The following is a 13292-nucleotide window of genomic DNA, read 5'->3' on the forward strand; positions in this document are numbered from 1 at the left end:
GCTGCATTGGATCTACTTTAGTTTAAACATGCATAATAAATTCACTGTTTTTAAATACATAATTGAATTGTTTTTAGGTATGAAAGTAAAACCATAAAGTTTAAGATTTTTTTGCCCCCCTTGTCTTCCCTTTACGTAAAAAAAAGTAAAAGCTCTGCACAAAAACTGACGTCAGTCTGGAAGAAGAAGAGGATGGGCAGAAGGGCGGTGCTAGATAGGTAAAGGTGAGCTTGTGTGGCGCCTACTATTCGGGAAAGCGTTCCGGCTTTTTGTTGACTCCTTTGTTGCACCATTTTGAGCCGATTGTAATGTAAGTAACACTTGAAATCCTGAAGTAAATTTGTATGTGTTTGTGTGTGAATTTGACTATCTCGCTGTGAGTTTGAAAGTGAGCGAAATGTTTGTCTCAATACGGCTCCTCGCTGTGTTGTTGAAAAGAGACGGTTGGGAATTAAAATTCAAGATTTTTGTGTTTGATATGAAGCGCCTTTTGGGGTGGGGTGGGGTGGGCGATTTTTTTGTAAATACGCTATATAATTACTGTCTGAAATTACATGCACTGAAACATTGAAGTATACTCTTGAAACAGAAGAAATCTTTAATTCTCTGTCAGGACAGGTACAATAGTGGCTCACTGATGTAGATTTTACTGGATGTGTTTCTTATGTTTGCCATGGCTAATGTATTGCACTAAAAGTATGATACCGTGTAGCCCGAGTTTCACAAGTTGGTGAGCTGTTCAACAATCTACCCAACAGAATCAAAATGGTGAAGGCAGAAAAGGAAATAGCCAACCGGCCTGACAACACAGCCTTCACTCAGCAGAGGCTTCCTGCATGGCAGCCCATGCTCTCTGCTGGCATTGTCATCCCAGGTTTTGTCCTCATCGGCCTGGCATTCATTGGCATTGGCGTTGCTCTCTTTGTCACTTCACGGAGCATCGAGGTGTTGGAGGTATGACCTAAATCAATTGTGGCATGTTGATATCATCAGCAAAAAGAAAGGGAAGAGACCAGGTTAAACATGTAGATGGTAGATGTAAACAAACCCAAAGTTGATATTTAAACTTCTTTGGTTTTCAGTGTTAAGTAATATAAGGACATGCAGTCCAACTGTAAACTGCTTACAGACTTTTCTTTTGTAGGCAATATTGTTGTGAGTTAAATGAGGTGTGGTGTCAGAAACATCAGATGGATGGATAGGTGCTGTAGCCATCAATTATTAACACCTTTCTTGTTCTTTACTTCACAGATCGACTACACTGGTGAGGACAAAAATTCCCCATGCTTCAAGTGCTCAGACCAAGATGTCAAGAACTGTGTGTGCAACCTGGAATTCTCCCTTGACAGTCTCTTTGAGGTTCTATTGGAGTTCTGCAAAGTAACATTCACACATATACAAACAATGATGAATTGGAACTGACCCTTTGCTGTGTTTTTGTGATTCTCTTTTCCTCAACAGGGACCCGTGTTCTTTTATTATGGTTTGTCAAACTACTTCCAGAATTACAGGAAGTATGCTGCGTCCAGAGATGATGACCAGCTGTCTGGGGACTTGGATGCTTTTACCGTGAGTTAAAAAAAAATTGAATAATTGAAAAAATAATAATAACCACGTTCTCATTTTCATTTCTGTTGCTGTCTGAATTACAAAGAAATACTTTAGATTTATTTAAATAAGGATTTTTCTGTTTTGTCTCTTGAAGAGTCCCAGTGACAGCTGTTCACCCTTTGATTTGAATGGCAACGATAAGCCAATTGTACCCTGTGGAGCAATAGCAAACAGCATGTTCAATGGTTTGTAAGGATAATCATTAATACTAAAGTTAATTGACTGTATTTTGGATGTATTAATTATTGTTTTTGTTTTTTTTAAAGACACTTTCGTGCTGTATAGGGTTGTCAATGGTGTAAAGAAGCTGGTGCCCTTGGATGGAAAAGGGATTGCTTGGTGGACAGACTACAATGTCAAGTACCGAAACCCCACTGTGACACCTCTGAAGAATGCTTTCAACGGTAGTAACTTAACGAATAGTATTATTTTAATGATTAATATTGTTGTATTTCTGGTCGTTCCAGGTCTGCTCAAAATGAATGGGGTTTTAACAAGGATTTAACAAAGTAGTAAAGGAGTTGTATTTTGAGTGTACCCACCACTATTCGTATTCACTCCAAATTGTGATGTGTTCTTCACTGATCAATGCTACAGCCTTTCATGAAAATAAGGGTAGTCGTTTTTCTGTAATCGTGCTGAAAAACATACAAACGGAACAGAAAACATGACATTCTTGGCAGGGGTATTAACATGAACAACATATAATGTATAAAACATGATAGCTGACTGTAAGTTTGTCTTCCAGGTACTGTCAAACCCATATCTTGGCCCAAGCCCGCTTACCAGTTGGACACCTCAGACCCTGCTAACAACGGCTTCATCAATCAAGATTTCCTGGTGTGGATGAGGAGAGCTGCCCTGCCAGATTTCAGAAAGCTGTATCGACGAATCACCGAGGGGGAATATGAAAAGGGTCTGCCAGCTGGAAACTACAGTCTTAAAATCGCCTACAGTATCCTTTTATACATACTACAGATTTAGGAAGGATTTTAAGGATGGTACTTTTAGTCCTGGGTTCAGAGATTATACCAGCCATGTTTTAATTAGACTCTTTTGAATATTTTTACCATCACACAAATCCATATTAAAAATGTCACCTTTCAGTGACAGAACAAGAATTTGGTAATGCATTTTCATTCAGTGAGTATGGAAAAATACAAGAAATTAATTAACTGAGGAGTGTGATATTTAAATCCAGTTGAAACTCCTCATGATGATGTTTTATGAATCAAACCAGAATATCTATGTGGTTTAAAGGAGTTTTAAACTGTTCCATCAACCTGATACGATTTACAAAGCTTCAAGTAAAGGTGCAAGCCATTGTATGGCCGCGTTTTGTGTCATGTTACATCAACAGCAGCAGCTTGGTTTAACTTGTTTAACTTGTTGGGTGTGGTTCTGTTTTACCCTGAGGAGAGTTAACACAATGACTCAGGACTTCCTTGATTTAAAAACAAAACCCCACACTAAAGAAGAATTCAAATCGTTTGACATAAGTAAATGTGCTAGGCAAATAATTGTCTCATGATGATTTCCGTCAACCTAAAGCCAATGAAGGCCTATTCAAATACCTCAAACAGGGTGTAGTAATGTGTTTCCAAGTTAAATGTCCGTTTAAAACATTTAAATACTTATGTATAGTTGTGTATACAAATTTGTTTCCAAAGATAAGATGTATTTTTCTCTACTGGTTCAGGCAGCCATTGCTCTGATGAATTATACAGTGCAAGTATGTTTAGTGTCTGCTATCTTGGATATATTGGTGAAACGAAATGAGTCTCCAAAAAAAATGCTTTTTTGTTTTTATTTAAACATTCAAGTCTACAGGGTTGGTACTGAATGTGTTCAATGTGCAACACTCTGGTTGTAAATCCTAGTAACTTAAAGTTGTTTTGTAAATTTAATTATTATGGTAACATTCTGGCCCGATGTCACTTTTTTAATGTGTTTCCTTTTTTTCTGTATATCCTTAACATTTGTCCCCAGACTATCCAGTTCTGAGCTTCCATGGGACAAAGAAGGTGGTGTTCAGCAACGTGTCCTGGATGGGTGGAAAGAATGAGTTCCTCGGCATTGCCTACCTTGTAGTTGGTTCATTGTGCGTCTTGATGTCCATAGTCATGCTCATTGTCTATGCTAAATTCAAGTTTCCTGAGGATGACTGAGTGCCTGGAGGCTGCAATGATTTATCTACCTGATCAACATTTTTCCCTTTTTACTCAATGGTTTTAGGAAAGCGCAGTGCTCACTAAAAAGTTGGAGCATAAAGTTGTGCTGCACATTAAGATGTATCTTTAGGAGAAGAACTCTTGTGTAATTTTGAGGCAAGCCTTGACACTGGAATTTCCCTATGACTGCAAAAATATAATGAATTCCGATATGGTTAAATCTTAAATATTAAGCTAAAAACAATGCAAAGTCAGCTACCCTTCATTAAAGGTTAACGAGCTGAAAGGGGTCGGTTCTTCGTTGTTACTTAATGAGCTGCCTCCTCATTTTAGGTCAGTAACAATATATTAAAGCCATAAACTGTTTGATAAGCCATATGATACAGACAAGAATGTATACTGGAATATGTGAAAGATGGGATGTTTAGCTTAGAAATAATGCTGTTAATTGTGGGAATATTAACTCAGGTATCTGGTGCACAGACTATGCAAGCTCATGTTTTAACTCTTGTGATTTCTTAGATTTTACTTCATGTTGATATTTATTTAATAAAATGTCTTTAAAACAATTCCCGTCTGTCTTATTATGACACTTTGATTCCAAAGGCAGCATTGCCTTGCTACGCTAATTTAGTTTTAATCACTTAACCACTATATTATTAGAGTAATAAATAAATACAAACCCGTTAAGGAATAATATTGCTTAAACAGGTCTCATATTCTGCGTTATTTTTGGACTTTTGTAGGTCAGCCTTCTCATTCTTGATTGGCCTTGATGAACAAACATAACAATTTATATGAATCTTGACTGATCTTTTCAAAGGTACAGAGATTGAATGTACAGTTAAGAAATGTAATTCGGTAACATTTTAAGATACTTGTAATTTATTTGAGTATTTCCATTTAGTGCTATATAACCACATTTCACTCCTTTTACTTTTTTTAAATTTACAACATATACTTATGGCCAGTCTATGGTTATGACATGCATGAGTCTGCAAAAAATGGACTGATGCTATCCCCAGCCAAATTGAGAATGTGGTTGTGATAGTCTTATGGCAAATACAACATCGTAATGCCCCTTAATTTGAAATACTATTATTAAAGGTTCCCAATTTGTACAAAGTAAGTGTGTTGTAAAAGCTGTATAGCAGATAAGTATGATTTCTCCATTTTTAGCTGCATCATTGGAGACAACTCCCTTCCTCCCCCTATCTGTCTAGACGAGAAAAATATTGATTTATCGAATTCATTTTGGGTATTGTAGTTCTGGGTTTGCACAGTCTGAAACAATGCCGTTGACTGTTTTGATCCCAAGAACTACAAGTACCACAATCCCTTGCGCAAGTAAACCTGACGGCCACCGTTGCGGCGTTTTGACAGCGGCAGTCAGACTCTGACCAGCTAGGTAGACACTGCAGTCAGCAACAAAACCTCAGCTTAGATTCTTTGTTCACTTTCACATCACTCCTGGCCGTCGTTGACCGCCTGTAAGTATGTCCGACGGTGGGGGGACGGAGGAAAACTCCGGCACCATGGAGGTGTCGGCCGTTCAGACGGTCGCAGATACATCGGTGCTGCAGAAGCACATGAGGAAACTGGTACCGCTGCTCCTGGAAGATGGCGGAGAGGCCCCGGCCTCTCTGGAAACCGCCCTGGAGGAGAAGAGTGCCGTGGAACAGATGAAGAAATTTCTTGCAGACCCTCAAGTTCATACCATCCTGGTCGAAAGAAGTGCACTCAAGGGTACATTTAGCTATTTTTGGATCGCTAGCTAATGTGATTTGAATAAGAACAGTAGTATTTTAGTGCTGCATTAAGTAAAGATAGCTGTTTGAATTCTCCACCTAAATGACTTCAAACCTTCGCTATGTTAACTCTGTATGACATCTAGTATTATTTATTTGCAAGATAACAACGTCAAGCTCGCTTGCTGTCTCCATTACATTGTTAATGTATAAGGCAGCTGCGCCACACTGGGTGGGGAAGATAAAAGAGCTAGTAACAACATAGCACACAATGAAGGTGCTCAATGTTAGCTGGACTTTATATCTGTGATACTGGCTAACTTGTTCGCAGTTCAAATATATTCTTTGCAATACTACTGTAAAAATCAAATGATAAAACCAAATCATTTCAGTGACAAAGCAGCAAATGGGATAGTGCCACAATAAAAGGCGTCACTACTACAAGCAAATAAATTATTTAACCATGAAACGTAAAAATGAATTAGTAAACACTGTTGAATTCACATTATAGCAATGATTTGTATTGATTATGCAGAGTTGCTAGTTGTTGACAGGTGACTGTGACAGTACTAATATAACACAGTCCCCAATTTAAAAAGAACAAGCCCTAAAATGATTTTAAAGATAATGAATCCTTTGTAATAGCAGTAAGTCATGTTCTGTGCTCTTCTTGGGGTTTTGTCATGTGAACCACTTTGAGTCAATGAACACAGTATGTTCAGTTTACTCCAGGCAAATTAATCCTGAGCTTTAGAGCCGCTTTCCTAATGTTTTATGAGGGCTGTTGAATCTTGATCCCCTGATAACACGCATGACCAGCCTCTGGGTCTAGGATTTGTATTCCCAGTTAGGCAGTCACTGCCCCAGCCTTGCACCAAGAATATTTATGCTGCAATGCAGAGAGTGTGCTTCATTTCCCCTTATTCCATGACCTCACTTGTAAAGTAGGGTGGGGACATATATGGATGGACATCTTATTGCACTGTCATCCTGCTGCAACTTGGCTAATTATACTCTGGTAAACCTCACTGTTTAACTTCTGAATAATTAGAAACAGATATTTTTGATGGCTTGGCCTTTGAACAATCCAGTTTAAAATTCCTTATTATGATTTGCACATTATAACAGTTGCAATGACAATCTTGGATCTCAGCATTGCTCCAACCATGCTTATTGATATGTAGTCCTATAGAATAGAAAGACAAGTCATGCAATAAAAAGCAAAATGAGAATATACAGGGCTAGAATATACAAGTATAAAATGGAGTTAATTATTCAGTTTGTTCTTCACACAGAGGATGTTGGAGATGAAGGAGAGGAAGAGAAGGAGTGCATCACTTATAACATCAGCACTGACATCCACTATGGGATGAAGTCCAACAGGTAAATGATGCATCAAGTGCCCTGAACGAAGGTCTTCTTTTTTCAAACCATGCATTTGTATGTAATTTCCTCAGGAATAACTGAACTACATTGTCCTTTTATTCATAAACTTGTACTCAAATTAATCAATGCAATACATTTACTGTAAATAGGGATGCACCGAAATGAAAATTCTTGGCCGAAACCGAAAACCGAAAATGAGGAAACCAAGGCCGAAAACCGAAACACCGAAATAAATTATTATTCCAATTATTAGTACCATTGCATTTATGGCTATGACTGTGTGCTAACCTTACTAAAAATCAAGGCGTTGCAATTCAAAGAATAAATAAATCACGAAATTATGAAAATATTTATTTAGAACTGACATTATGCACAATATAAAATAAAATGAAATGTTTAACTTGACCACACATGTGTAGCCTACATGAAATAATAATGTACAGGCCTGTAAACTGACTGGCCTGCTGAAATATTGTAAAATTAAATATGTTCTCTCATAAAAAAACAAAGTGCATTTAAGTCAAGTGCATCGAAACTCTTGTGAATTAAGCAGAATCTTTTGCAGCTTGAAATCTGTGTCGATCCACTGTGCAGTTAGACTGAGCATACTCGTGATGCTGACGTCTGAGCTCCATATATCGGTCGTGAAACTTATTGCTGAAATATCAGATGCCATAAGCTCATGGACGTGAGTTGCAACAACATTGAACAGCTCAGGTAAACATACGTCTGAGAAATGTCGCCTGCTCGGTATGGCATAACGGGGCTCAATGTGCTCTATCAGCCTACGAAATCCCACGTCCTCTACAACAGAGAACGGCTGATCATCTAAGGCAATGAATTCCATCATTTTTTGTGTAATGCCCTTAGCCTTGGCACCATCACTGGGAAACTTCTTGGCCTTTTCAAAAACGTCTGCCACAGACGGAGTCGGTGTGCTCGGAATGGCTTTCCTTTTCTGTGCCGCGGTTTTCTCAAATTCAGAATAGCGATCGGGATGTTTTGATTTAAGATGATGAATTAAACCCGACGTGGAAAAACTCTTTGCAGATATACCCCCTCTAGAAATTTCGGCTTTACACGTATTGCAAATTGCTATTCGTTGTTCTTTTTCAGACACAGTGAATTGCGTCCACACCGCAGACATGTTGGCCCGAGTGCTGTTCGCGGTTTTTTGCTTGCGTCATCATCACAACGTTCTGTTTCGGCCTTGTTGTTTCGGTGACAAAAGTGTTTCGGCCGAAAACAGAAAATGCACTTTTGGGCCATTTTCGGCCGAAAATTTTCGGTGGCCGAATTTTCGGTGCATCCCTAACTGTAAAACACTCTGTTTCCATATTTTAAACTCTGAATCGTCCTTTTCTCCTCTACAGCTTGGCTTTCATCAAGAGGGCAGTCGTCATTGATGCAGACAAGCCCATATCAACCCAAGTTCGAGTTCTGACCCTGAGTGAGGATTCTCCCTACGAGACACTCCACTCTTTCATCAGCAATGCTGTTGCTCCTTTCTTCAAGTCTTACATCCGCGAGTCTGGCAAGGCAGACAGGTAATCCCTCACAGCCTGTTTTCTACTTTGAATAAAACATTGATCCATTAAACTACATCATGAACTCTGCATGGAGGAATAGAGTAACAGTAATGTTAGGTGAATTAATGTGAATTAATTAGGTGAATTAATCTCTGCAACCATCTCTGACCTACCCTTCCAGAGATGGGGATAAGATGGCTCCCTCAGTGGAGAAAAAGATTGCTGAGCTGGAGATGGGTCTTCTCCACCTGCAGCAGAACATTGAGATTCCTGAGATCAGCCTGCTCATCCACCCCATCATCACAAACATCGCTAAGCAGTTCTATGAGCGTGGGGAGAAGCCAAAGGTCACTGACTTTGGAGACAAAGTGGAGGACCCAACCTTCCTCAACCAGCTGCAATCTGGAGTCAACCGCTGGATCAGGGAGATCCAAAAGGTAAGAGGCTCTCTGATATATCTATCTGACTTTTCATAAAATAACAGGTATATGGGGAAAATGTTTCTCTCAAACTCACAACTGGGTTTCCTGTCTCCTCCAACCTTTTTTTCAGGTGACAAAGCTCGACCGTGACCCAGCTTCAGGCACAGCTCTGCAGGAGATCAGTTTCTGGCTGAATCTGGAGAGAGCCCTCAACAGGATCCAGGAGAAGAGAGAGAGTCCTGAGGTTCTGCTCACACTGGACATCCTCAAACACGGCAAACGTTTCCATGCTACCGTCAGCTTTGACACTGACACTGGTGAGTAACATCCTGCCAAAACATATTTCCATGTCCTCTTTTACTTCTGCTGGCAGTGGCAGAATTTTTTGTACAGTATGATTTAATTGTTGTTCCTGTCTCTACTTCTCCCAGGTCTGAAACAGGCTGTGGAAACAGTGAATGACTACAATCCTCTGATGAAGGACTTCCCTCTCAATGACCTGCTCTCTGCTTCTGAACTTGATAAGATCCGCCAGGCCCTGATGGCCATATTCACTCACTTGAAAAAGATCAGGAACACCAAGTACCCCATTCAGAGAGCACTGCGTCTAGTAGAAGCCATCTCCAGGGACTTGAGCTCCCAGCTCCTCAAGGTGTTGGGCACCAGGAAGCTCATGCATGTTGCCTATGAAGAGTTTGAAAAGGTTGGTAAACTAAAAAACTGTTTTCTATTTTCCCCCTAGAGTACCCTCTTAATTTAGCTACTCAAATATTCTACGTCTTCTTAAATGCCCTTTCAACTTCTGCTTGCAGGTGATGGTGGCCTGCTTCGAGGTGTTCCAGACCTGGGAGGATGAGTATGAGAAACTGCAGGTGCTTCTGAGAGACATCGTGAAGAGAAAGAGAGAGGAGAACCTGAAGATGGTGTGGCGTTTGAGCCCCGCTCACAGGAAGCTCCAGTCGCGTCTGGATCACATGAGGCGCTTCAGAAGGCAGCACGAGCAGCTGAGGGCTGTCATCGTTCGTGTGCTGAGGCCTCAGGTAGAGTACCCTCAGAAACTGTAATGTTAAAACTTGAACTGAATAGCATTTCTTGACATTATTTATTTAATTTGGTCATCTGTAATGGTTTCTCCTTGTGCATACGTAGGATGGTTGTATGGCAAAAGTTGTCTCAAATTTACTTAAATACAAATTGAAGCCACAAAACATTACTCTAGATCCCGACAATAATGGAATTCATATTTGATCCAAATTTGGATTTTTGATTTTGATATAGATTTTCTTCCCCTCTTGATCCCCAGGTTTCTGCCGTACCCCAACATGCCCCTGGAGAGACGGTTGAGCCTCAGGATCTGAAGGTAGCTGGAGTTCTCTTTGATGCTGCAGACGCCAATGCCATCGAGGAAGTCAACCTCGCATACGAGAATGTCAAAGAGGTCGATGGCCTGGATGTATCTAAGGAAGGCATGGAAGCCTGGGAAGCCGCCATGAAGCGTTATGACGAACGCATCGATCGCGTTGAGACCCGTATCACCGCACGCCTGCGTGATCAGCTGGGAACAGCCAAGAACGCCAACGAGATGTTCCGCATCTTCTCCCGCTTCAATGCTCTCTTTGTGCGTCCCCACATCCGTGGTGCCATCCGAGAGTACCAGACGCAGCTCATCCAGCGTGTGAAGGATGACATCGAGTCGCTGCATGACAAGTTCAAGGTGCAGTACCCTCAGAGCCAGGCCTGCAAGATGAGCCACGTCCGAGACCTGCCGCCTGTGTCTGGCTCCATCATCTGGGCCAAGCAGATCGACCGTCAGCTGACCGCGTATATGAAGAGGGTGGAGGATGTTCTGGGAAAAGGCTGGGAGAACCATGTGGAGGGGCTGAAGCTGAAGCAGGATGGAGATAGCTTCAGGGCTAAACTCAATACTCAGGAGATATTTGATGACTGGGCTCGCAAGGTATGCAGCTATTCTAGGACATGTAAAAATGTTCTAGCTATTACCTTACATGATGCATGTTTTCATTGTTTTGTCAGCTCTTTTTCTGTCTTGTTAAATATGTGGTTTACTTTCTTTGTAAATCAGGTGCAGCAGCGTAACCTTGGTGTGTCTGGCCGCATCTTCACAATTGAGAGCACTCGAGCCCGTGGGCGTACTGGAAACATGCTCAAGCTTAAAGTCAACTTCCTCCCAGAGATCATCACCTTGTCCAAAGAGGTCCGCAATCTCAAGTGGTTGAGCTTCCGTGTTCCTTTGGCGATCGTCAACAAAGCCCACCAAGCCAACCAGCTGTACCCATTCGCCATCTCTTTGATTGAGAGTGTGCGCACCTACGAGCGCACCTGTGAGAAGGTGGAGGAGAGATCCTCCATCTGCCTGCTGGTGGCTGGGCTCAAAAAGGAGGTTCAGGTTCTGGTTACTGAAGGCATCACTCTGGTCTGGGAATCCTACAAGCTGGATCCTTATGTCCAGAGACTGGCTGAGACTGTCTTTAACTTCCAGGAGAAGGTCAGTGTGTCAAAGGAACAGACTTACAGTCATTAGATGGAAACAAGTGCTTTTTATGTTGCCCAAACAATCATTCTAATGTTTGTTTTTCTGCTTTATGTTGTTTCCAGGTGGATGACCTTTTGCTGATTGAGGAGAAAATCGATCTTGAGGTCCGCTCTTTGGAGACTTGCATGTTCGAGAACAAGACCTTCTCTGACATCCTCAACAGAGTCCAGAAAGCTGTGGATGACCTCAATCTCCACTCCTACTCCAACCTCCCCATCTGGGTCAACAAGCTCGACATTGAGGTTGGCACACCAAAGCAATACAAGGACATTTTCAAACCTATGCTTCTTTTTACATGTGGGTTATTCTGAATGTTTTTAAACTGGATTTTTGTTTTCTCTTCATAGATTGAACGTATCCTGGGAGTGCGTCTGCAGGCCGGCCTGAAGGCCTGGACCCAGGTGCTCCGTGGCCAGGTAGAAGACAAAGCTGATGTGGACATGGACACAGAGGCTCCACAATTGAGCCACAAACCCGGAGGGGAACCCAAGATCAAGGTAGCCATTGTGAACAACGACCTTATGTTTTACCTTATGCCATGTTGTGTTTTGTTTTGCAAATATACATTTCTAATAAAACCTTGGTGTCCTTTTAATGGCATACTATATTTAACAACACACTATTCTGTTATTTCCTTTAACCAGAATGTGGTCCATGAGCTGAGGATTACCAACCAAGTGATCTACCTGAACCCTCCGATTGAAGACTGTCGCTACAAGCTCTACCAGGAAATGTTTTCCTGGAAGATGGTCATCCTTTCTCTTCCCAGGATTCAGAGCCAGAGATACCAGGTATGAATGTCTTAACAGTTTGAGTGGTAGGGCTAGGATTAGGCACTTCAGAAAGATACAAATACTAGTTTGATATTTTATTTAAGTTCAAGTATGACATATGAAGAGTTGTGTGAATGTTTACATTAAACACAATACGAGAAGTGCATTGTGTTGTTGGTTTGATGTAAACCCCTTTGTCCTTCCTCACCAGGTGGGAGTCCACTACGAGCTTTCAGAAGAGGAGAAGTTCTACAGAAATGCCCTCACCAGGATGCCGGATGGCCCTGCAGCATTAGAGGAGTCCTACAATGCTGTCGAAGACATTGTGAATGAGGTGGAGCAGTATGTCAAGGTAGGAGTCCTCTGCAATAGGTTACTCTTTCTCTTTGTCTTCCTTGCAGTAACATGCATAACATACACTTTTATTTACATCAGTTTTTTGTGAGTATACATCTCTTTTTGTCCTCCTCCTGTCCAGGTTTGGCTGCAGTACCAGTGCTTGTGGGACATGCAGGCGGAGAACATCTACAACCGTCTGGGTGAAGACCTCACTAAGTGGCAGGCTTTGCTGGTGCAGATCCGCAAAGCACGTGGAACATTTGACAACGCGGAGACAAGGAAAGACTTTGGACCTGCTGTCATTGACTATGGCAAGGTAATAATGATTGGCAGTTTACATTTTAAAAGTATCTCTTAAATTATATCCTAGTAAAGGCTAAGAGGATACTACATTGAAAAGTCTCCAAATTAAATGTTAGACCCAATTTTTGTTTCATTTTATTTTAAGGGAAGTGTATTGTATTATTTACATTAACCCCCTTTGTTTATTTCTATGTTTACATTATTTCAGCTGTGTTTCAAAGAGTATCCTTTTGTTTCACATTGGCCTTTTTATTAAATGTTTGCATTTGTCCCTGAAAACAGGTCCAGTCCAAGGTGAACTTGAAGTACGACTCCTGGCACAAGGAAGTGCTCAGCAAGTTTGGCCAGATGCTTGGCCAAAACATGCAGGACTTCCATTCCCAGATCTCCAAGGTAATGCATAATATGTTTAAACATACTTTTGAACACTTTAATGATGATAATATTCTTTGAACT

General features: G+C 41.1%; 2 protein-coding genes across 2 annotated transcripts in view; both read left to right on the forward strand.

Annotated features, from left to right (window-relative positions):
• Positions 1-168: 168 nt before the first annotated feature.
• tmem30b (transmembrane protein 30B) lies at positions 169-4351 on the forward strand. Its single transcript, XM_063909671.1, has 8 exons — positions 169-310; positions 759-954; positions 1252-1359; positions 1462-1569; positions 1706-1796; positions 1878-2015; positions 2360-2566; positions 3601-4351. The coding sequence occupies exons 2-8, from the start codon at positions 766-768 to the stop codon at positions 3777-3779; spliced, it is 1020 nt and encodes a 339-aa protein (XP_063765741.1). The 5' UTR covers positions 169-310; positions 759-765; the 3' UTR covers positions 3780-4351.
• An 826-nt stretch (positions 4352-5177) lies between these two features.
• dync1h1 (dynein, cytoplasmic 1, heavy chain 1) overlaps positions 5178-13292 on the forward strand; it is a 29575-nt gene continuing 21460 nt past the window's right edge. The window contains exons 1-15 of the mRNA XM_063908523.1: positions 5178-5528; positions 6826-6913; positions 8290-8463; positions 8627-8882; positions 8998-9184; positions 9299-9570; positions 9680-9907; positions 10171-10824; positions 10951-11373; positions 11484-11663; positions 11769-11918; positions 12066-12212; positions 12406-12546; positions 12673-12849; positions 13119-13229. Of these exons, the coding sequence (XP_063764593.1) occupies positions 5279-5528; positions 6826-6913; positions 8290-8463; positions 8627-8882; positions 8998-9184; positions 9299-9570; positions 9680-9907; positions 10171-10824; positions 10951-11373; positions 11484-11663; positions 11769-11918; positions 12066-12212; positions 12406-12546; positions 12673-12849; positions 13119-13229 (3438 nt within the window). The 5' untranslated portion in view covers positions 5178-5278. The remainder of the gene's footprint in view (positions 5529-6825; positions 6914-8289; positions 8464-8626; positions 8883-8997; positions 9185-9298; positions 9571-9679; positions 9908-10170; positions 10825-10950; positions 11374-11483; positions 11664-11768; positions 11919-12065; positions 12213-12405; positions 12547-12672; positions 12850-13118; positions 13230-13292) is intronic.

Source organism: Eleginops maclovinus, chromosome 19, assembly GCF_036324505.1.
Source record: "Eleginops maclovinus isolate JMC-PN-2008 ecotype Puerto Natales chromosome 19, JC_Emac_rtc_rv5, whole genome shotgun sequence".
Classification (NCBI taxonomy): Eukaryota; Metazoa; Chordata; class Actinopteri; order Perciformes; family Eleginopidae; genus Eleginops; species Eleginops maclovinus.

Coding starts and splice junctions, on each gene's coding strand:
- tmem30b (XM_063909671.1), top strand. CDS start 766: ATGGTGAAGGCAGAAAAGGAAATAGCCAACCGGCCTGACAACACAGCC. Junction 955..1,251: donor GGAGCATCGAGGTGTTGGAG/GTATGACCTAAA, acceptor TTTACTTCACAG/ATCGACTACACTGGTGAGGA. Junction 1,360..1,461: donor CCCTTGACAGTCTCTTTGAG/GTTCTATTGGAG, acceptor TTTCCTCAACAG/GGACCCGTGTTCTTTTATTA.